This window comes from Girardinichthys multiradiatus, chromosome 2, assembly GCF_021462225.1.
Source record: "Girardinichthys multiradiatus isolate DD_20200921_A chromosome 2, DD_fGirMul_XY1, whole genome shotgun sequence".
NCBI lineage: Eukaryota > Metazoa > Chordata > Actinopteri > Cyprinodontiformes > Goodeidae > Girardinichthys > Girardinichthys multiradiatus.
In genome coordinates, this window is record NC_061795.1 from 34,342,389 (window position 1) to 34,366,144 (window position 23,756).

Here is a 23,756-nt window from a genome sequence, read left to right on the forward strand (position 1 = left end):
TTTTAAATGTCCATACCAACTAAATTACTTAAGATTATTTTAGACAAATTAATAGATTCCATGAGAGAAATGAATTATTGTTCTAACTGGCTTCCTCCCATAGTCCAAAAAATATAACTGTTAATTTCATTGGTCTCTTTAAAACCCTTGCTTTGTGATGGGCCGGCGAATCCCCCCCCCCCCCCTGCAGGGACAAGCTAGAACAAGCTGTTCAGTTTTACATTGACTAAAACTTTACACACAAGAGAGTTTATTTTGTCAATTACCATTTAATAAATAAACTGGACACACAAAATATCTGCACGACCCACAGTTCATTAACACCACAATGATAGCCTTTACCGAAAACTTCTCAATCCAGAATGACTGTTAAGATATATATTTAAAAACCAACAAGCTTAGATCGATTAATCGTTTTACAGCTGCAGCCAATAGTGCACACAAACAGGGATTGTGAATGCAGAGAATCCACCTTGTCACATCAGACACCTGGTTTGTCTTTTATGTTCAAAATAAGAGTTGGCTTGTGATTAAGGCATAAACCATTACTAAGATAGTGACAAAGTTGGGATGTTTTTTTGGCATTGACTGCCTCGGGTTTCAGAAGCTCAGCACGTAGGTTTGGGTGCAGCATCAAAGTGCTGTTGCTACACAGAAGGATTCTCAGGCACAAGTCTTACACAGTTCTTGGCTTTAGTTCTTATATTCTTTCTTAATGTAACTCATATAAACAAATCAGCTTTACATGCCTTACAAACATGAACAGCTGACTGAACAAGTGTCTTTAAGTAATAATTATTACAAAGAAAAAAATAACTAATGTCAGAATTTGAGCATTATGAAATATTGCAAACAAATGCTGTCAATAAAATGTTTTATTATTTGAATAGATAAGACAAAAAAAAATTGTTTTGATAGTGCAGGTAATAACTTTTCTTACTTTTTGTAATATAAAAGGATTCACATGGTAGTGTGCTGACGGTGGGCTGGGGACGCGTTGGGGTGACTCCTCATTAGGTTTTAATTGGGAGGAGCAGACCGAGGGACGTGTGCTGAAGCGCTCAGGCAACGTCCAACAGCCGCAAAAGTCAGCGGGAGGGAAACGACGTCACCCGCTGTTAAATCATACGCTACTACAGGGGCATTTGTGTTCAGTAAATAATATTTCTCCAAATTAATCTACACATTGAGCTTGTTTTTTGCTCGCAGTAGTCAGATAAAAATTGATGTTTAATTTGATTGCGCGAACAGTGTCAGTGCGCAGCCTGAGCTCGGAGTTTTTCATAATTAATTCTGGGATTAATTCCTGCGTGTCAGGAACAATGTAGACATTTTTTTATTTTTTTTTTATTGAAAAAGTGTGTGTTTACTTTTGGCAAAAAAATTAAAAAATAGAAGTTTTTAAATAAGTGTTCAATGCCGAATCTAATACACTGTTCTCTACTAATGTGAACAGGACTACTATAACATCTTGTAAACCGTAATCAATACTAAAAGTTAACATTTTATTAGTAAGAAATAAAAACAGGTAAAATAATAAATATATGCAGGGTAACAATAGTCTTCCAAACCGTATAAACCTATAATAGTCAAGACACTACACATTGTAAATTAGGCATGAGCTGGTGTGTCATTCAGGGTATGAAAATCTCGATTAAAATATCATATTATTATGACATTTCCACAAATATTTAGTAGTGGATATTAATTAAAATAATTATGGTTTTGAGACTGAAGAAAAGTTAATGCTGAACAACTGGTAAATATAGTAGTAGTTTTCAGAGGCTGACTTTGGTGATTATTACACATTTTTGCTGATATTGGTTGGTTAATAAGAGTGATCAGTTTCTGCTCCACAGCTGTTTCTGCATTTTGAGAAACATTAAACAGCCGAATATTCTTTCTTGTACAAGAGGAAAATAGTTCAATGGCCCTTTTCAGCCAGCTTACAGGCAATGCCCAGCTACAAATGGGAGAGGGGCATGGCTGTGCTACTGTGTGCTCCACACACCAGGAGAAAACGCAGTTTATTCCAGAGATTTTTATTGTGTCCTCTTTGATATGTGTAAGCAAGTCATGCTTATTATAAACCTACATGCATCCTACTAAAATTGCATAAAACATCAGTGCAACAAGAAAACTTAACAAAAGGGCTTAAACAGGGAGACTGAAAGTTGCATGAACGTGTGTTTCTGCAGCTGCATGCTGAATAGCTTGTTCGTGCTTGATCCACATCTCTTAAACCTGAAAACAAACTTTACACAAGTGCAGTTCTCACATATGTAGGCCCAAGATGGAGTCAGCATGTTTTCAATCCATCTAAACACCACAACAGCGGCTGATCTCTGTGATTAGTTTCCCCTCTCTGGATGAAAGGAACGTAATTAGTGAAATCAGCCTTTGTAGAGCCCGGACCTGAGTGTTCAAATGATTTTGTGAAACCCTGTCACGCTGGTGTGAATTTCATCATTAATTAAAAGCATTCTGTTGGTTTTACCCCACAACCTCAGATAATGGAAACAGAGAAATCCACATCTACAACCTAAAGCTGCTTCAGCATCCCCTTCTCCCTTTGGTGGAGGTAAGTATGATCTCCTAGATGAGGTAAACATTGCTCTTTGATGAGGATCTTCAGCTGGTCACGGACCTGTTGGTGAAGTCCCCCGGCCGGCTGTCAGGAGGGTCAGCATGCGGAGAGTTCCCCAGAGGGCAATAAAAGGGCTGAAGATGTGCAGAGGTCAGCAGCTCTCTGAAGCAGGAGCAAAGGGTCAAGGGCAGCTAATTAAGTGGCCATTTCCACCTATTCCCAAGTGACCACTGGACTGAAGGTGGGACAAAGAAATGGACAGAGAAGTCCATTAAAACAAGTTAAAACAACCATATTTTATACATGTTTCAGAAAGCTGTTTAGCAAGAAATAAAACTATTGTAATGAGGAAAATACATACATACATAACGTGAACCAAATTAACGTTTGCCTAATAGAAGGTAATAAATGACCTTAGTGCCAAAACATTTTGGAGAGAAAGGAAACATCGTCTAAAATCTGTTCATGTTTTCCCAGCCTGAGAATATTCACCCTTGTGCACAAATCTTTTTGCATAAGAATGGAGATGGGGGCCTGTGAACTCCTCTGACACTGACCTCTCTCCCAGGATGTGAATAGTATCACTCCCGGCGGCATTTCAGCCAGACCTGAGAACCTTGCTGTGGCTTGCCTATAATCAGGCTGATTTAATGCATCCTACAAGTCCTGTCTTTCTCATCATGCAGCTCACCACTGCTGCTTCAGAGGAGTCACTGTGCAGCTTTCCACTGCAGCCACCCACACACACACACACACACACACACACACACACACTGCCCTTCCTCTGGGCCTCCTGCACTCTAAGAAGCCAGAGGGGCTGGTTTGAATCCACAGAGGGGGCTTTTCTTCCTTCCACCAAATCTGGGGTCTCATTAAAATCAGTTAGGTCCTCCTTAAGAAGATACTGCTCTACCAGGAGCATTTTGGAGTTCTCAGACATGCACTCTGGATTGTCAAAATATTTCTTTCTTCTTCTTGAGATAGAGCATGTGTTATCAGTGAATTCATCCTAATTATTTATTGTTAGAAACCCCAAAGGTGTAAATATTGCATACATTAAAATAACTCCAAAAACAGAAACTGAACTGAAGAGAAATAAGCTTTCAGTGCAAGAATTATAACACAAATTTTACTCTAATCTACTGAGTTAAGTCATCGATTTGTGTGCAAATGAGCTAGTTAGTAGGAATAAATACTGAGGTTTAGCTATCTCTGTTTATGATTCCCCTTCATTTTTAATTATCTTCGGCAAAAAAGTAAAATTTTACACCGATAGTTTAGTAATGAGAAAAACGCAACTTTTTAAAGCATCGATTATTTTTTAGTTTAAACGAGTCAACGCGGTGCTGAAAGGACAGCGCCGCAGTTAATTCATCTTTTTTTTTCCGAACATAAATAATCTGCGGACAAACACAGGTCGTGACTTGTGATAGATAATATGAATAAATAGTGTGCTTTAAAAAACATTTATACTGCAAATGTTTTGATTTGTAGGCTGTAGAAATGTCCTCCACCCGCTCTTGTTACGGTTAGGAGATTAATCAGCTGTTTTATTCACATTTTTCCGCACAGATTTTGGTTGCAAGGTCTTTTTTGATTGGTCTGAGAAACCCTCAGTCCCGCCTCTTGTTGCAGTTTGATGCTGTTTTAAAGATCCGATGGCCTTTCAGTTCTCTGCTAAAGACGAAATGGTGCATCCAGTCCCGTCAGGTGGGATTCAAAGGTTTTAGACCGGCCAAATGAGTCGAATTATCGGCTAAAGGAGGTAAATCCAGCCGTATATGTGTTTAATCGGCGCAGATAATTTAGGCAATTTGCATTGTTGATAATGCAAATAAATAAATAAATACGAACGCTGCAGACAAATACTGTTTCCTCCATACACTCATATACTCGTTAGAAGTAAAACCACAAAATTGTTGTCCTGCATTAATGATTAAATCAATTAGTCAGTTCATTTCGACGTTAAAACAATTACCTCCACAAATATTTAGGCTGAATCACAATTCAGTTTTTGAAGCACTTCGTTGATTTTTATACTATCCATGTCTCAGAAATACCAAAGATAACATCTATATCTGTTTTTTTTTTTTTCATGTTATAACATAGAAAATGCTGACATATCTGGCATATTTTGACCCTTGTTCAGAGTATGGTTCAGAAGCCCGATTATGCTTCTTTTAGCGGCTGAAGGAAAAAAAAAACTTTCTACTCAGACTTGGTCAGACTGAGGTCAAACCGTTTTAACTGTTTTAAAAATAAGACAAAAGTAATTTTAATTTGGAAAACCCAATTTAATAGAAATAGAAAGGAAAAATCTGTAACATTACGATTTCCTAATTTCTACATTTTATATAACATTTACATTTTCTATTGGTTTTTATTATTTTATTTACTTAGTTTTTTGCATTCTGATTTGTTTGCATTGTTTCTTTGTTTTCAGCCTCTGTAAAGCACTTTAAAAATTCTGATAGATTGGTTGACCAATTAAGGGAATACAATATATTTCTTGTTCTGTCGTTTACCTCTCATCTTTAGTTATTTTGGGCATATCATTAGCCTAAATTGGCTTGTGTCTGTCGTTGAATGTTCATGTAAAATGTAGCTTCACAGATGACACCCTTACATTTGAAACTGTGGAAAAAGGTGTTTGTGCCCTCACAGATTTCTAAATCAAGCATTTGGGTTAAGTGGAAAAAGTCTTTTTTATTTCTTTGAGGGAATTTGGGCCAACTCTTCTTTGCAAAACGGTGTTAACAGCCTGTTTAAAGTCATCAGTTAGACTTAAGATCAGACTTTAATTTACTTTAATTGACTTAAATTAGATCAGTCTGGGACAGGTCAGGTCTACTTCATGTTGTCAGACAGGTTCTATTGAAGTGAGTTCTTGACTCTACATGTCTGGCAGTAATCAGGCCTGTGTGTGGCTAATGAAATTGAAGTTTACAAAATGATGTGGGCAGTTAAACTAAATAGGGTTAGGGTTAGGTTGTGCTTTTTTTTTTTGGACATATGAATATTTAAGATAAATTTTAACGACACTAATAATTTCGAATGATATGAGTAAAAAAATAAAACTGAAGACCATTTAACATTTTCTGTAAAATATAACAAACAAATGCAATTTTTGGCAAAGAATAAGTTTGGACAACAATGATTTACTCCAGCTTAAAATGACCAAAATTACAAGTAGTTGTATCACATCATGGACATATGATTAGATCTTTACTCAACATTTTCTAGGAGGTTTCCTCCCCTCCATTTAAACCCAAGAAGTTTAGTTTGGTGTGCAACTGATTGTTGAAGTGAGAGTAAACATTATGCCCTCTGAGGCCTTCAGAAAGAAGGTTGTATCTGCTTATGAGTCCAATAAAAGATTTTAGGATATCTGGAAAGAATTTGAAATCAGCCTTTTCACTTTACAGAAAGTGGTTTATTATTGGAAACTTAAAAAATTGGAAACCTAAAAAAGCTGCCAACAAACCCAGATCTGGCCATCCAAACAAGTTCAGCCCAAAAGCAGGAGCAAAAAAGTCCAAAAACCTGAAAATGTCATAATGGGACCTCATGCAGGCACTCACTGTTGATATGAAAGTAGACGTCAGTATGATCAGCAACAGACTGCATATGTTTAACTCTCATGGACAGTGTGCAAGAAGGAAACTTTTGCTCTCAAAGAGCAGCATGAAGGCCTGAGTGAGGTTTGCCATAGAGAATGTAGATGAAGACCAGAACTTGTGGAATAATGTTCTTTGGACAGATCAAATTATTTGCACACCAGAACAGACAACACCAGGTTTGTGCATTCCAGGAAAAGAACCCCATTCCAGCTGCTTAGCATTGCGGTGGAAGTGTCATTTGGTGATGCTTTGCTGCATTAGGCCCTGGCCAGCTCACCATCATAGAATCCACCATTAACTTTACCCGTGTCAAAGAGATCTTGAGGAAAATGTGAGAACATCTGTAAATATTTAAGATGTAGCAAAACTGGAACCTGCAGCATGACAATGATCCAATACACACTAGTAAATCCACCTAAGGATGACTGAGAATGAAGTAATGAGATTTGACTTGAAACGGACAGTACATGATAATCCCTTAAACATCTCACAGCTGAAAGTGAAGTGGAGCAAACTTCCTCGGGCTGAACTCAGAGACTGGCAAATGGCAACAAGAAACTTCTGACCTACGTTATTTTAGGGACCAGCTACTAGGGGGTAGGGGATCTTTTTTTTTTTCCTCAGCCAGAAAATATATTTTGTTGATATCGTTTCTTTAATGAGTAAAAGAAGATCAGTTTTGTTGCGTGACTGCAATAAAGTTGTTTTATTTTCAAGAGATACAGAAATGAATATTGATAACATAAGTGTACTAGATGTATTTTAAATGCATATGCAAATTTATGAAACTCCAAAGTTCTGTTTTATTGTTTGTGTTTTTTCATCATTTCTGGTGGAATTTAAAGCCACATTCCTACAGGCTGATTTTAGGGTGAGACATGTGGACTTAAGGGACCTGAACCGTGTCTGATGTGTGACTGCTGTGTTAGCCTTTGACCCCAGACTGTCTGGAGGGCTGCAGTGACGGAGAGTCAAGGTCAAGGGGAAGTGGTTGTGGGGGTTTTGGGGGTAGAAGAGGGTATAGGGATGGGCGTGGACATGATCTGATGGGGTGGAAAGGGCTCTCTGTCTGAGAGAGCAGAACTCAGACAGTCCCAGACGTCTGTCGAAGGGGATACAGTCTGATCTTTGAAGCTCTGTCTGTTCCCACTCGCCTCTTTGGGCCTGGAGGGGTGATAGAAACAGGCGGCTGTTTAGAGACTGTCGAGGTGATGGTTCGCACACTAAAGGGGTGTGTGAAGGACAACCCAAAAAACACTTATCGTTACAACGCAGAGACACATGAGAATAAAGATTTAATCTCTTTGCAATCTGATCTGACTGTTTTATATAAAAGATTTACTTAAGCTCTACGTTTTTTACTTAGAGTCTTTAAAGTTCACAAGATCAAATAGTTTAATTTAAAATACTTTTTTATTTTATACATTTTTTTTAAATATTTTATATTCTGTTAATGCTTCACACTCTTCATCTGCCAACAAATGCCATCCACAATTTTAGGTGACTTGTAAGAATTCTTTTACATTACTGCAAGAGGTTTTGGCCCACTCCTCTTTGCAGAATCGCTTTAATTTAGCCTTATTTGGCCTTTAGTTTTTAGCCAATTTATCCTTTAGTTTTTTGAGCTATTTAAAGGAAGACTTGCTGGAGTGCTGCCTAACCCAACTAAATTTGAGCCTAATGACAGGAACTGATGGCCTGACCTTCTCGTTAAGGATTTTCTAGAGAGCAAAATTCTTGGTTCCTTTAACTATGGCTAGTTGCCTGGAGCTAAGCAGCAAAGCAGCCCCAGACCATCACACTACCACCATTTTTGACTGTGTTTCTTCTTCTGGAATGCTGTGTTAGTTACACCAGATGTGGGGGGTTATTACTTATTTATTTATATTTTTTTTTTTACATAGGACCAGCTTTTTAACTGTGGCACATATGACCATCCTGCAACCCCACTCAGCCTGCAACACACTGTGACCAGGAAGACTCACATTCATGGTCACAGATACGAGGCCTCAAAGACCACCGGCCCCACAGGGCGATCTGCAGTGGAGCGTGTAGCCACCTGTCAATCACCAAATCTCTGCCGCCTTAAGAGAGACATTTCGCCCGGGATAACGGCAGCCTGTCCCTCCCCATACATTCTGCCTCCCCTGGCAACCATTGCCGGATGACTGAGGGGCTTTGTCCCCCTCACAACGGGAGTCCACCATTGAACCCGAAAGCCCCGTAGCAACCAGAATTAGAGGGTGTCAGAAAGGGGGCTCCTTTCTGTGAAACTGAGGTGAATGCTGTGTCCATGTCCCCATGTCTGGGATTCATATCACAGGCCTGAATGGCATCAGCACCTTCTTTTAAAAGCCAGTGTAACGGAGCGTATGAAGGGGCTAGTGGTGAGCAGATAGGATCATGGTTAATCTGCTGTTCTTCACCACTGTGGTCCGATAGGGACACTTAAGCAGCAACTGTGGCATGAGGAGGTTCTGGAGATACCTGCCGTGGATGAAGCTAAGAGTGAAAAACAGTGATGGACAACAGGAAATGAATAGCAACTTTTAGACTATGTTATCGACATTTCACATCTGATAAAAAAAAAAAATGGTAGGAATGTTTGTACCGAGTAACACGTTCTTGCCTGAGGGCAGACCCCTCATAACATTATGTGTGATCGGGTTTAAAAAGAACATCTATAGAAATCTAAGTCTTTCAAAATAAGGGAGGAGGAGGATGGTCATTGTGTGAAAACGTTTTTGTGTAAAACATTTAAAAATAATTTTTTTCTAACTAATACTGATTTTGGGCACATGCTTTTTACTCAGGACCCTGCGCTAATACTTTGGGGCAGATAACTTAGTTATTGTATTTATGGCATTAAAATATTTATGCTCATTTTAACTTTGACAGTTTTACAACTAAAAATCTTAAAATAGTAGTGAACATTTATATTCATGAAACACCATGTTTCAAAGTTGAGATGGTTGGCTTAGGGTGATGTGCAGTGTTAGTTTTCATCCACACAGGTTTTTGCTTGTAGGCCAAAAAGATCAATTTTGATCCAGGGCACTTCAAATGGGACTTCTGGCTTTTATTCAGTGGTGGCTTTCTTTTTTTGTCACATTTGAAAAAAGGCTACAGCGTCCTGCTGCGGTTTCAGCAGTCCTGCTAAAAGATTTATACACCTGAGCTGGGGATCTCTGCAGCTCTTCCAGAGTTACCATGGGCTATTGTTGCTCGTCAACCTTGCCTTGTCAGTTTAGGTAGGTGGACATGGAGTTGTGCCATACTCTTTCCTGAGCAGTGATGAACTTAGCAGTGCTCCATGAGATCGTAAAAGCTTGGGTTATTAGTTTATAACCAAACTACTTTTAACTTCTTCACCACTTTATCTCTGATCTGCCCACTGTGTTCAATGGTCTTCATAAATCAGTTTGTTCAATAGTGTTATCAAAAAAACCAATGAAGCTTTAACAGAATTGGTGTATTTATACATGAAAAAGGTGGACTGTCCCTTTGGATTGAGCGTCAGTCTCTGCCTAAATCAGAGGAGTTTAACTATCTTCTTCACAAGTAGGAGGAAACGGGAGATGGACAGACGAATTGGGGCTTCGTCTGCAGTAATGCGGGCGCTGCTCCTCTCGGCTTTGGTGACGAAAGACCTGAGCCAAAAAGAAAAGGTCTCAATTTACCCGTCCGTCTACAGTCTGACCCTCACCATTCATGAGCTATGGATCATGACCAAAAAAAAAACAATATCCCATATACGAGCAGCTGGAATGATCTCCATTTGCAGGGTGGCTCAGCCTTAGAGATAGGGTAAGGAGCACCGTCATCTGGGGGGAGCTCAAAATAGAACTGCTGCTTCGCCACATTGAAAGGAGTCGGCTGGGGTGGTTCCGGAATCTGATCAGGATGACCCCTTCAGATCAGCGCCTCCCTTCAGAGTGTTTATGAGCTGGAGGATGTCGCTGGGGAGAGGGATGTCTCTGATTCCAGCCTGGACCTGTTGTCCCCATGACCCGGTCTCAGACAAGCACAAGACAAAGGATGGATGGATAAATGGACTCTATTTCCTTATTAGATGGTTTAGTAAGTCAAGTGGCTGCACTGGATTTATTTGGGGATATCAGAGTAAATGGGGCTGAAAATAAATAGCCATACTTTTCAGTTTTCTGTCAAAAAATGTTGTTCTCCCCGTCACCCTTATTCAGTGTTTTGTGTTTATTACAAAAAAATCCCAATAAAACACTGTAAAGAAAGCAGCTGTAATTTGACAGAATGTGGCATAGTTTATAATGTGAAAACGTTTGCAGAGTGTTGTAGGTCCATTAGTAAAGATCATGGATAAAATATAGATTGCTGTTAAATGGTATTCATAGATTCTGAAGGAATTCTTTTTATTACAACCATGTGAAAACATAATAAAACATTCAGGGGCCAAACTGACCTGTCAATCCCTGCAAATCATTGATATTCTTATAAATAAAACTTGTGACACAGGGGATTCTCAACGTTTTGGAGGAGTGTCGGTATATAAGTACTAGTTTACTCTATAACTGCATCACAATTATGAAATCACTCTGTGTGCATGAAATATATAGGTATGTTTCCTTAGATTTAATTTAGCATCACTTTGCAGAGAGGATTTTATAAAGACAGACATAGGGCAGACTTTCTACTGAGAAACAACTTATGGAGGACCCTTGAGATGCATTAGATGTAAAGAGATAAAGTAAAGAGAGAAACAGGCAAACGCCGGAATAGTTTATGAACAGGTTTACAGACTCTTGACTGCCGTAAAAGGGGCTTTTATTGCTAGGTTTATAGCGGAGTGAACACAGGGCTCTGAATACTGTTTGGCTGCTACATATTCTTGTAAAACCCAGGCGTATTCAATTGTGTCATAATATTGTGTAACTGCCACACATGTAACGAACAGATAAAGGTGCATATAAAAACAATGCTGCTTTGAGATTGGTTTCTGACTGCTAAATGTTGCTGGCTATAAGCAAAACAAACACCATCAGCTTCACCAGCATGACCTCCCACATCGGTATTTAGACCTGCAGAACTAAATTTTGCCTTTCCTCTTATGTTCTGTTACATTAATGAACTTCTTGGCAGATCCTGCTGTATAGAACCGTGTTTTGTGCAGCTCCCATTCTAAGCTTCCATCCTTTACCCTTCATTCCCAGTTCCCTCCTTTACTCGAGCTGTCAGTCAAAGATCATGATTGAGTCTGGCAGTCAGTCAGTCATCAGCAAAGAAAGAGAGGCCTCATTCCCCCTTTTTACACCCCCTTATGTCTCCATGTTTTTCCAGCTCACCTTCTCCATGGCCTCTGTTCTTGCATGGTTTGTCTCTTGTGGGAGACATTAGGGTCTGTCTAGGTAAAGGTAGGATTTGTCATGGCATAAGACCAGGTTGCCAACATAAAGAGGTGCAAAACAGCTATATTTTCAAAATAAGTTTGATTTAGTTTTAGCAAGACCAAATTTTGTTCAAATGGTTGATGAATATACATGAAGAGGAGTTAGGGTGGGAAATGCATGGGTGGGGGTGATAGACGAAGACGAAGAGGCCACGTTTCTGTGTGCGTGTAACATGAGGGAAGTATAGAGGGCAACGGAGCAGGCTTTCTTCCCAGCAGGGCTGCATCACATTTAATTGGAGCACTTGTGGCACCATTACCTCCTTTACTCAAACACGTTCCTGATGACAAAAGAAAACAGCACTAAGCCTCCTTTTGTTGGAAAGGAGACTGTATGAGGAGACGGATTCCTCGCTGCTTCTCATGTGTGGGAATCATCCACACTCTCCCACAGCTAGCTGCTGCTGCTGCCTTCCACCTATGAAACGCTGTAGTTGGGGAGGGTCCAGAATAAGAGGGTTGGTGGGGAAGGGGGTTGCAATGGGCAGGGGGCAAATTGCTCAAAAAATTTAGACACCATGAGTGAATGATTGACACCAGAGCAGCAATGAGATGTAGAAAGAAAATATGGCATATGCAGACAAACTAAACGCCATGCTATTTCTCCAGGCAAATGGCCACTTTTATGATACATCCAATGTATTAATGTGCGAAAAAACCAAAAAAACATTGACTCATTCTCCTGATCGGTGCTTTTAAATAATTGTCCATCAGGGTGCGTGTTTAGCATTTTAACTGTTCGATTTGCTGTCTGTAGATTGTTTATAGTCACCACAGCGTCACAGGGCGAGGAATGAGGGCTGCTACCCTCAGTCTGAACTTACGTAGGAGGGGGACACCAAGCAGCTCTGAAAGCCACTTACTGGCTTTTAATGAAATAAATTTATGTTCATAACAAATTCTTTAAACCAAAATATGAACTTCTTCATAAAAGTTTTTTAATTAAATAAATTAGATCAATTAGGCGCTACACTTTTTCATTTAAAACTGTTTATCATTTGTTCCATATTTATTGCTTAATCAAATTAGCTTTAAGAAACTCCTCAAATAGTACCACAAACATTTTACATTTATCTGACAAAGTCATTGATTTGTAAATTGAAAACACTTAAGTTTAAACCTTTACTTAGCTTAAATTAAAACACATCAGTTAAATGCTTGTGGAACATTGTAAGCATTTAAAGCACTTTATTTTGCCAATTTGTCAAAAAGGAGGGCTTGCAGATGCTGGAAATGAATAGAATATAAAATTCTGTCTTTGTAGCTTATAAAGCATCAATAAAGTGATAATATAATATAAATGTTAAATAAGAAAGATTTAAAGGAAGGTTTTATCAGATACCCTCAATGTAACAGCATCGATTAGTTTGTAACAGTTATAACATCCTATTGCTTTCACAATCAGGAGCATCAAAAACATTTTTTTTATTTTTGTAAAAAACATCTACTTGGAGAAACAGAAAAAAATGACAAATGAGGGATAAGTTGTGACTGAAAATAAATGAAAGTGCAGGAAAATGTACAGATCAGGAAAAACGTAATGATAGTCCTACATGGGTGTAAAATGAGAGGCTGATATTTGTCTTTGGAAATAATAGTTATGTTTCACTGTAACTGAACACGCATATTTAAAAAAAAGACTTCACATAACTAAATTCACCTTTCACTTCTGAAATGAGGCGTTTTGAGGTTTTTTGGCCAGCAGAGGAATTTAAAAAAGGAATAAGAAACAGTCAAGTCAGAGACCATTCATGATTGGGACCTGCCCACTGGCTCCATGGTGAAATTTGTATCAGCACTGAAAGAAAAGAAATAAGTATTGAGTAAACAGAACATATCTAGAACATATCACTCGAAATATGTATGTACTATATAAAATAACCTCTCCAAAAACCTCTGAGCCTTAGATTTCCTTGAATTTTAGTTAGATTTGATGAAACTCCAGAGTTTATCATTCTATTTGTAGATGAGTTAATGGTAGATTTATTGTCAGTGTAAACATGAAGGCTGTTACAGAAACCCAAGGTCACTTTGAGGAGTCACATAGATGAAGATGTTCTGTAGAAACCCCCATCAACAAATAACAAATAAGTACTGAGCAAAGGATCACGTCAGCCTTTTGTAATAGAGCCCACACTGCATGGTAGAGGTATCTGTGGTCAGCCTCACCTTGTTCCCATACTGTATTCCTCACAGTAAAACATTATAATCCCCATCAAGTACAGGAGCTGCAATGACCACCTTCTCTCCATAAAGTTAAATCTGCTGCCACCAAGAGGCCAATAAATGCAGCATGCGTTTAACTACACATTGTAGGTGCTTCATGGGATAATCATCTTGGTGACCAGATTTGATTGATGAATAGATGAATCAAACACTCACATGTCTTTGTTCCGCATGTGGTTGTTGTACTGCAGGATTTGTGGGATGCTCTCCTCATCCTCTGGTACCTGGAGACAAAACAGCAACCATCACAAACACATGGCATCGCAATCTGGGACTCTATGTCCATTCTGTTTAATTTTAGGAATTGGAAAATGTTTTTGTGGATATAGGACAAGGAATTATGCCAGGCGATTTTGTGTATGTAAATAATATGTGCTGGGGAAAAAAACAAGGCCACAAAACATTTTTCACATTATGTCATGTTACAAAACCAAACTTCAGTGTTTATTATTATTGGCATTGTATGTGATGGATAGACCAACACAAAGAAGAATGTAATTGTGGCAGGAAATGGAAACATTGTTTTCTTTTTTAAATAAATAAATAAAGTGTTTCAAAAGTCAAAATGTGTGTCGCTTTACATTTTATTTGCATCAAAAATCATAAATCTCTTTTATTTACTTATTTTCATCCGTTTTGAATTATTTTAAAAAGCAGAAACATCTTTAAAGATGTAAGCCTCTTCCTCTTACCTCCCAGTAGACATCGTCATCAAAGCAGTTGTCATCTGCAGGATCTCCCCAGATGGGTAGTCTCAAGATGGCGCCTAGAATGAATAATAAATAAAAACAGCATCATGATATAAACAACACACTGTCTTTACACAGGAAGATTTCTTGTTTTTACAGGGGTGCATTCCCTACCGACTAAAATGCCTCCTCCTATACCGAAGCAGAGCGCCACACAGAGGCCTCCCGCCTGGTGACCTCCCTGCTTTGAGGGTACCATGTCCTTGAAAGCCCCATCGAAGTCAAAAGTTTTGACCAACCTTTAATTTAATACAAAACTCTTAATTTTGCTCTAAATTTGCAGAAAATAGCATTTACAACAATACAAAAAGAATATTACTTTTTATTTATTTTAATTCAGCTTTCGTTAATCTGTCTACTTGTTTTCTGCTTCTTAGAAAAGAAAACGTACCCCTCATGGCCATATACTGACTCTGATGCAGCTGCAGCAGTGATGGCTCCAACTATCCCGCCTATAACTCCTGGCATGGCGTGGAGATTGTGGATTCCACATGTGTCTTGAATTTTCATGTGCTTCTCCATGAAAGGCTGATAGAGGCATATAAAGGTATTTGTTGAGTTTCTTAAATAAAAGAAGAAGCTTGTATAAAACTATAACCTATGATAGTTGCCAAACCGGACAAAGATCTTACAGTGATGTAGATGTACCCAAGCGTGGAGAGAACACCACAGCAGAAGCCAACAATGAGAGCTCCATAGGGCATCAGCATGAACTCAGCTGCTGTTCCTACTGCAACGCCTCCGGCAAGTGTTGCATTCTGTATGTGAACCTGGGAACAAGATGCATTACTTTAAAACAACAATATGTGTTTTTAGTTGAAAATTTTGAATGTTTCACATAAAATCTGATCCGCAGCCCCATGTGGCCAACCACTTAAAATGTGGAAGTGTTCACATCATTCTACAATAACTTTATTTCTTGAATAAAAAAAACCCTGAAATTATCTTCAACATATATTGTGCCTTCCACAAGTATTAATTTCCCTTGAACCTTTTCTAACGGTGTGCAGTGGATTGGTATTCTTCCTCCTTTATGCGAATACCCCTAAATAAAACATGAATTTTTGGATCTAAATTATTCCATTGTAGCTCTGACTGGACCTCTAATTTCCAGTATTGCCCAGTATGTAGTATCAACTCTGAACCAGTTTCCCTACTGACGGTGAAGAAAAATCACCCCATAGCATGATGCTGCCACCACCATGTTCCACAGAGTAGACTATCCATGCACCATGTTAAAAAGTTAATAGGGTGCCAAATTTTCTTTTGCAAGACATGGTACATTTATCATTACACCGTTGAACGAACACTACGGTCTTGCTACATTTTAGGGTTCTCTCTTTAAGGTACTTTTGTTTGCCTGATGATTGTTTATGTCAAAACAAGCTAATAAGCTGAAATTATGCCAATCTATTTTGTTTTGATGTCTTTTTGGGTGCAAAGAGAAAATATTTAACTTTTTGTTTTTGTGAGGGGAATTTTGAAGTGTGTGGTACTGTACCATATCTAGTTTTCCATGTTTCTGGAAGATGCTTGAAACAGCCATGGCAGTGAGCACAGTTGAGGCCAAAGCCAGGTAGGTGTTGATGACTGCTCTGTGCTGACCATCACCATGATCTGTGATCGCTGAGTTGAAGCTGGGCCAGAACATCCACAAGAAGAGGGTTCCTGTAAGGAAAAAGCAAAGTAACAGGAGTGATTAAGAAGTATGTTTATTAAAAACTGAACACAAACCAAGGCTATGTTTTATGTAATTTTGTACCAAACCCAGCTCACCGATCATAGCAAAGACATCTGAATGGTAGACAGAGCCTTGCAAGCGTGAGCTCTGGTCTAGATTGGGCCGATAGAGCATCCATGATATGGCGAGTCCATAGTAACCTCCAAAAGTGTGGATCACCATTGAGCCCCCAGCATCCCTTGCCTTCAGAATAAAAAAGTAGTTCGAGAAAATGCATACAGTAGATGTTATTCTTTATCATAAAAAAAAACCTTTGACAGTCTCTCTGAATTTCTCATGGTGCATTGTTCAATCTGTCATTGAGAAATGGAAAACATATATCATAATTGCACAACAACCATGGCTGACCTCCTTAAATAATAGCATTAATCAGAGAAGCAGCCATAGTGCCTAAGGGAATTCAGGAGGAGCTGCAGAAATCCACAACTTAGATGGGAGTGTCACGGTGTGACATTTTGGACTTTCTTTGTGGTTTTTGGTTTGTGTCTTTTTATTAATTAATCCCTTCGCCCATGTTTAGTCTATGTATTAGTTTTACCTGTTCCTTCTGTCTCCCTGCCTCCTTGTCTCACCTGTTCCCTGTTCCTTTGATTACCTGCCCTTTGTATTCCCTTAGTATATTAGTTAGTCTGGTTCATGTGTTCATTGCTGGTTCCTCGTCTCTCAACTCGGGTCTCTACCCTTGACTGCCATGTGTTCCATGTTCCTGCAGAGCTTGGAGATGTAAGCTTTGGACTATGACTCTGGTTGACTCCTGCAGTGATTTATGTTACATTTTGGATACCTCTGAATAAAGCTGAAGGTCATTCAACATGCGGCTGCCCAGCTCTTACCTGCTCTTTGGTCCGACAACAAATATTAATGTGACAGGGAGAGTTTGTTGACAGAACACCTATTAGTCATGTGCTCTTTTATGTGGCAAGAAGAAAGACACTGTTTATAGACTGCCTTAAGCCGGGGTGTCCAAAATCTTACTCATGTGGGCCAAATCCATCAAGTCAAAGAATAAATCAAAAATAAAAATAATAAAAAATTAAATTGAGAACTTTTTTACCAGGTCAATAAGAAACTAAGCATGCAATACTTGAATTAAGCAAAACAAATAGTCAGATGTTTCTGTAGGATGGGATGTATAAATCTTTGAAGAAACAACACCATAAAAGGATTTGGCACATTTGCTGCATTAAAAGAAAATCATTTAGTTTAAAAATTATTTTGGGCTCGGTTGAACAAATTTACTCTATGCTCAGATATAAGAACAGAATTTAGGTCATTTTCGTTCAAAATGCTTGCTGTATTTAGTGAAGACTAATAAATTAATTAAAAGCAGATGTAGATGCACCAAAGTCACTGGAAAGGTGTGGTTCTAGTTACTAGCAAAGCTTGGTTATAAAAAGACAAATACTTTGTGTTGGTAATAATTTCACCATTATAAAAATAAAAGTCTCCTTCTGCATCACCCACCTGTGTTCGTATCAGTCTTAAATTGAAGTCAGGGACCACACAAAATCAATCCAGGGGCCACTTGTGGCCCCGGGCTGCCCTTTGGACACACCTGCCATAAGCAGTCCTATCTGAAGCTTGCCACAAACCATATAGGTGACACAGCAAACATCTGGAAGAATGTGCCTTGGTCAGACAAGACCAAAATTTCACCTTTTATCCTTCATGCAAAACACTTCATGTGATAAAAAGCTCACATCCCTCATCACCCTGAACACATCATCCCTATGCTGAAATGTGGTGATGGCAGCATTATGGTTTAGGGATAAGTTTTTTTGAGCAGAGGCAGACAGGTCTTTTTGTAAACTAAACAGTTTAGATCAAAGCACACCTAATCCTATTGATCCAATCTGTGGCAACACTTGAAAACTGTTTTTTACAGTGGTGCTCTATCTGTTCTAATAGAGTTTGAGCAATTTTGGAAAGGAACAAGGGCAACATTTTCAGTCTCCAGATGTGCACAGCTGATAGAGGCATATCTCAAAGCGTTTCTACAAAGTTTTGGGAGCTAAATGCAAATTCAAGTCACAATTTTCAGATTTTATTTGTAAAACAAATATTCTCCTTCACTTTTATGTACTGCCTATCAAATAAATCCCAATTAAATACACATCGGTTATATTTTCTAATTCAGGTTCCAGACAATGGGTCAGTATAATCATTGCTTACTTTACAGTCAAAAAATAGCTGTAGTTAGAACCATTAGCAGTTTATGTGACCTTACTTTCTCTCCTTTAAATGATACCAAAGAACTGCTTTAATTGTGTCTCTGCACTCTGAGAGCATGTCAACAAAGACTGCTGCCTGATTTTGTTTTCATAATGATGGTGACAAGCAGCCGAAACGATAAGGACAAAAAAAAGGTAACTTACATGGATGACAGTCAAGATAATAAATTCCTCCACAGCAAAAAGTGTTATTCCGAACAAAGTCAAAACCATCAACTGGACTGGGCTGACCTTTCCTAGCAATGCTCCATATGCAATCAGGCAGCCAGCGACACAGAAATCTGCATTGATGAGGCTGAGGAGAGAAAGAAATCAGAATCGGAAATCAGAAAAGCTTTATTGCCAAGTACGTTTTTGGACATACAAGGAATTTGTTTTGGCGTAGTCGGTGCAATACAATACAAATTAAACAGTATAAACATATCTACAATATAATATAAATATATGTGCACAGTTTTAAGTGAGTGAGAATAAACATAGAGCAGTATTGGGTGCGAGAGCAGTACAACAGTGCAGATGATCAGTGTGCAAGTATGGCAGTGCAAGTAAAGCAGGAGTCCAAGCTGAGCGTTAATGTAACGCATAGAGTTACAAGTTACAGGTGTCCTGTCAGCAAAAAAGGGGGGTGTGGGGGAAAGGGAGAGTGTCAGTGTGGTTTCCGGGAAAGAAAAGAAAAGAGAACAACCAAGGCAGCAGGTAAGCCGGCGTTATCTGTGACAAACTGCAGTTTATTTTCAGCAAAGGTTCACATTGAAATCTATATAACAAAAAGATTTGTAAAGCTCTAAAGAATAAGGCTTCAAATGTCCCTTATTGTCTCAGAGAGTTAGCTGCTCCTCAACAGTCTCATCAGTCTGCGTTTTTGTTTACCTTGTAACCACAAATACCAAATCTAATGTGACAGGAAGCATCTTTCTGGGAAGCTGCCAGTCAGACTGGTTCCTCCACTGTGAATTTTCTTTTCAGCTATGGAGACTATGGAGGTGAAACCACAGGCCTTTTCCCACATATGTTTTTTAATAAAAGAGCAGAAATAGCAATTGACTGGATAATGTTATTGTATCAATTTTTTTCGTCTTTTCGTTTGAAATACCATAATAGCTTTACTGTAAACTATAAATAATCAGACAATTATAAGTAAAGCATTTACTTTTCAATTCCAATTGTGATATTCCCGTCAGTGCCCAGGGAGCGAAACCAGCCCTGCATCAGCAGCGCCCACTGCAGGCCGAAGGCGGCAATTAGGAAGTTGAAACCCACTCCTCCGAAGCTGTAACGCTTCAGAAACGTCATCAGGAAACCAAACCCAACGAAGATCATCACATGTACGTCTTGGAAACCTGAAAAAGAAACAAGATGGCAACGGATGAATAGAAACAAAAAAGTGAAAGGGCGCCTGAACTTGGTCTAAAACAGGTTTTTTAACAATCAACTGTCCCATCAGAGCAGTCTATAAAACTGTTTTAAAGGTAAATAGATGGGCTACATGAGCAAAGGAAATATTTAAAAAATAGAACTAAGGCGAATAACAACAGAATAGACATGAAAAGACCTGAAGTCAGTTTTAACAAAATCTCATCAGCATTTATTTCACTGGCCTTTTTTTTATCCCGTATTTAAAATGTATTGGAATTTTTGCAACATATTCATCCCACCAATCAGAAACTGATTAATCATATTTGGAGTTTCAGATTACAGGGTTTTAGAATGTATTACTCAATTAATTATAAGATGTCTGTTCCTTATCCAAGTCAAAACCATATTGGAATTAAAAATGATTTACCTAAAAGAGAATAATGTGCAACAAATGCCGTGACATTTATTCTTATTACAGTGAGTCCTGACAGGAAAAAGTCAGGGGACATTTCCTATATCTAAGTGTTGTCAGGTGTTCAAACAAAGGATATGAAAATAGAGGTGCCCTTCCCAGCAAATAAAGGCATGCATCATCTGTGTACTGACTTAGTTTGCTTAGAAGAGCATTGTTGATGTGAACTATACCATCACAAGGAACAGCACTGAGTGCAAAACAAATTTCCTCAAGGAGACAACTGCATTAATTTGTACCATATCATATTGTATCACTTTATACTGTTTTACATTATATTGTATTGTATCTTTTATTGTATCATGCCATATTGTATCTCAGCACATTTATTTGAATTGCATCACATTATATTTCACATTTATTTGTAAATGCACATTAATATCCCATTGTATCATTTCGATGCATGCAGTGTCTTATTTTATTGCATTGTATCATGACATAGTCTTTTCTATCCCTCAAAGTTACAAAAATTTTATCAGCTAAGATAAAAAAAATAAGTATTTGTTTTGCAGCTATGAAGTATACCAGAAAAAAAGTCTGAAGAAGAATGTTGTCATTAGAAGGATACCAGAATCCACTTGCAAAAACTGACTTATTTGGAAAATGTGCAAATTGCTGAACAACCAACACAAAAATCTTTCACACTTGAGAAAAATTGTAGATAGGGCATCCTGGTTCTGCTATGATAAGTCGAGGACTGCATGCCACCAATCATTGGGAGGACACCGAATTCAACACAGTATCAAGTTATTTAACAGAAAAATGTCAGAGCTGCTTGAGGTTCACATTAAGATAATGGCACAAAGAACTGAAATCCAACAGAAAGGTTGAAAATAAAGGCAAATTAGATTATTGATCTGGATCAGCTTTGTTGAGAGGAATGGTTTAAAGTTATTTATATTTGGTTTAGACATACATATAAGTGATCATTATTGCTGTTCACAGTTTGTTTGAATAAAATAATCGTGTGTCGTTTCAGTTGTTCTCAATACATGTTTTATACCTTAATTTGTTCATTAGTAGCTAAATGAAAAACAATACTGTGCAAAACTTTGAAACCACTTTTGACTTCTTTATAATTTTCTTCCAAAATGCCAGATTTTCTTGTAATGGTTTAAACTGATCATCAGCAGTTCTTTAGGTTTCTGAGTTTTACCTTTGGAGTTTGACTGCTTTTTCACTCAATTGGACCATAGAGGAAAAAAGTAGAAGGATCAGACCTAAACATTTTATAAACTACATCTGAAGGAAATGTCTGTATTGCAGATTTTCAGGTAATCCCTCTTAAGTGATGCATGCTTTCTTTTTCAGATTATTTCCAACTCTCTATAATCTACACAAATAATTTTAGTATATTTTATTGTTATTATACTTTGCTGCCTGCAAAATCTTGTATCTAAATTTCTTACCAAATCTGTTCTTAATTGCATACAAACAGACACATAGATGAATGTATGTGCCAGAAAAGATTTACTTCAGACTACACAGTTTGCTTTATCAACATGCCTCCAAGATGCAGGTCGGCATAAGGGCATATTAGCTAAGACAACAGTATCATGTCAAGATGACTCAAGGACATCATGATGAGTGTTTATTTTTCTGTGCTGTAAATGTCTTCAGAAAAAAAACTATTATCAATTACCTTAACCAACCTGTGATAGAGCCCATTTCATTTAAAAGGGTGTTTTAGATCAATTTATATATTTAGAGACCCAGAAAGCAAAAAGAAGCAGACATAAAATTGAAGAAAAAAAAATTAGAACATTAGATAGGAAAAATGCCAAGGTGAGGTGCAAAATGTGGAGGAATATCAAGCTAAAATATTTAATAGAATAAAGACATGGGGTACAGTTGGATCTTGTTTTTAAGACAAACAGCTAACAGCAATATGTGGTTGCTGGCATATGCCAGCCAGTTTTACCTATGACACTACACCACAACTGTCTAATGCATGTCCGGGCACAATATGTTCCCGCTGCGCTGTGAAACACTATTGTCTGCATTGTAAAGTTTGCAACAAATACATCAGGGGAATTGTTGATTGAAAAGCAAAACAAATCTCATTCTGCTTCTGTTTCCACAGACAAAAAGTGTCACATAGTTTTATGACTTTATATGTAGGTTCTGTTCATTTAGTCAGTAAACTGCACTGGGATGATGGTAATGTTAGGTTAATGTAAAGATGCATCACCAAGATAGTATCATGATGAGCTGAAACTGACACCGCAGAGGTTCTGTGTAGAACGAAACAACCACACCCATATAAGACTGTCTCAAATGCACACTGTTCAAAAGAATCCAACCACAAGTTATATAATGAAAACTAGACAAAAAAAAAGAAGACAAAAAAGCAGTGAGCATTGAGATGTGACGAGTAGAAAAAAAGAGAGAAGAAACCCCCTGGGAAATATGTACCTGCAGGAGTCAGATCTTTGTCAGCAATTGAGAATAATATGAGATGTCATCACAAGATGAGATCTAGCACTAATTTGAAATTCTAAATGATAAAGTAATAATTGTAAAAATATTTAACCCAAATGTCTAATATGTGAGGATGTATATTTTTTTGGCTCCTGAATTAACAAATTATAAAATACAAACCTCAAAAATTATTAACTTCGGTAAAGAGTGAAATAGGTGTACTTACTTGGGTATCTGAAGTAGAAGTCATTCTCTATGTCACTTGATATATTATTATGTTTTTTGTGCTCAATCCAGTGTGGGTCCGATTCTTCATCATAACGAACAAAAATCCCAAACAGGATGATCATGGCTGTCTGCCACACCACACACACTGCTGGCAGACTGAAACGAACATTAGTATTCTTTGTGCTGTCGCACATGTCCCTAAAGCTCTGGACAGCCCCCATGTCGGTATTTTTCTGTTGTAAATTTCTCAGGTGTCAAAGTCTCTGAAGATTCAAACTGCTCAGCTGAGCTGCTGCCTGAAAAGCCCAGAGCATCTTCAAATTCAAGCTCAGGTTTAAGAGGAGTCCATCCTGAGGACACTCCTACAGCCACTCCTCCCTCCCTGCGTGGAATGTCCCAGACTCTTTACAGGGACGTTTTTCTTTACATGTAATATTTAGTGTGCTGGTATGTTTTTATTATCAACAGTGTTCTAACCTCAACAATTTCTAAGGTTGTTTTGTCAGAAGAAAGATGATTTATATTTTGAATAAATGACAGATCACATACATTCTTCTTAATAAATGAAGGGATATGGCCAACTGCAAACTACCTCCTCCCTTAATATAAACAGTTTGCATATTGAGAAATGTAAACAACAATATCTTTAAAACATGTCTATTTTAAAGAAGCAGACTTTCACTCCTCCTGTATCTTTCATTCT

General features: G+C 38.1%; 1 protein-coding gene across 3 annotated transcripts; it reads right to left on the minus strand.

The window, feature by feature from the left end:
• Nucleotides 1-201: 201 nt before the first annotated feature.
• On the minus strand, nt 202-23,354 carry rhcgb (Rh family, C glycoprotein b). 3 transcript variants are annotated; one of them, XM_047355106.1, is made up of 11 exons: nt 23,052-23,354; nt 19,727-19,916; nt 18,721-18,871; nt 16,381-16,528; nt 16,106-16,272; nt 15,237-15,374; nt 14,996-15,132; nt 14,719-14,843; nt 14,548-14,621; nt 14,012-14,079; nt 202-2,822 (listed from the first exon to the last, which is right to left on the minus strand). In XM_047355106.1, exons 1-11 carry the CDS (start codon nt 23,272-23,274, stop codon nt 2,801-2,803), a joined length of 1,443 nt encoding a protein of 480 aa, XP_047211062.1. In that variant the 5' UTR covers nt 23,275-23,354; the 3' UTR covers nt 202-2,800. The 3 variants fall into 3 exon arrangements, with proteins under 3 accessions (XP_047211062.1, XP_047211072.1, XP_047211052.1); XM_047355116.1 differs by lacking the exon at nt 202-2,822 and adding an exon at nt 6,002-8,635; XM_047355096.1 differs by lacking the exon at nt 202-2,822 and adding an exon at nt 12,546-13,427.
• Between the last annotated feature and the right edge of the window lie 402 nt (nt 23,355-23,756).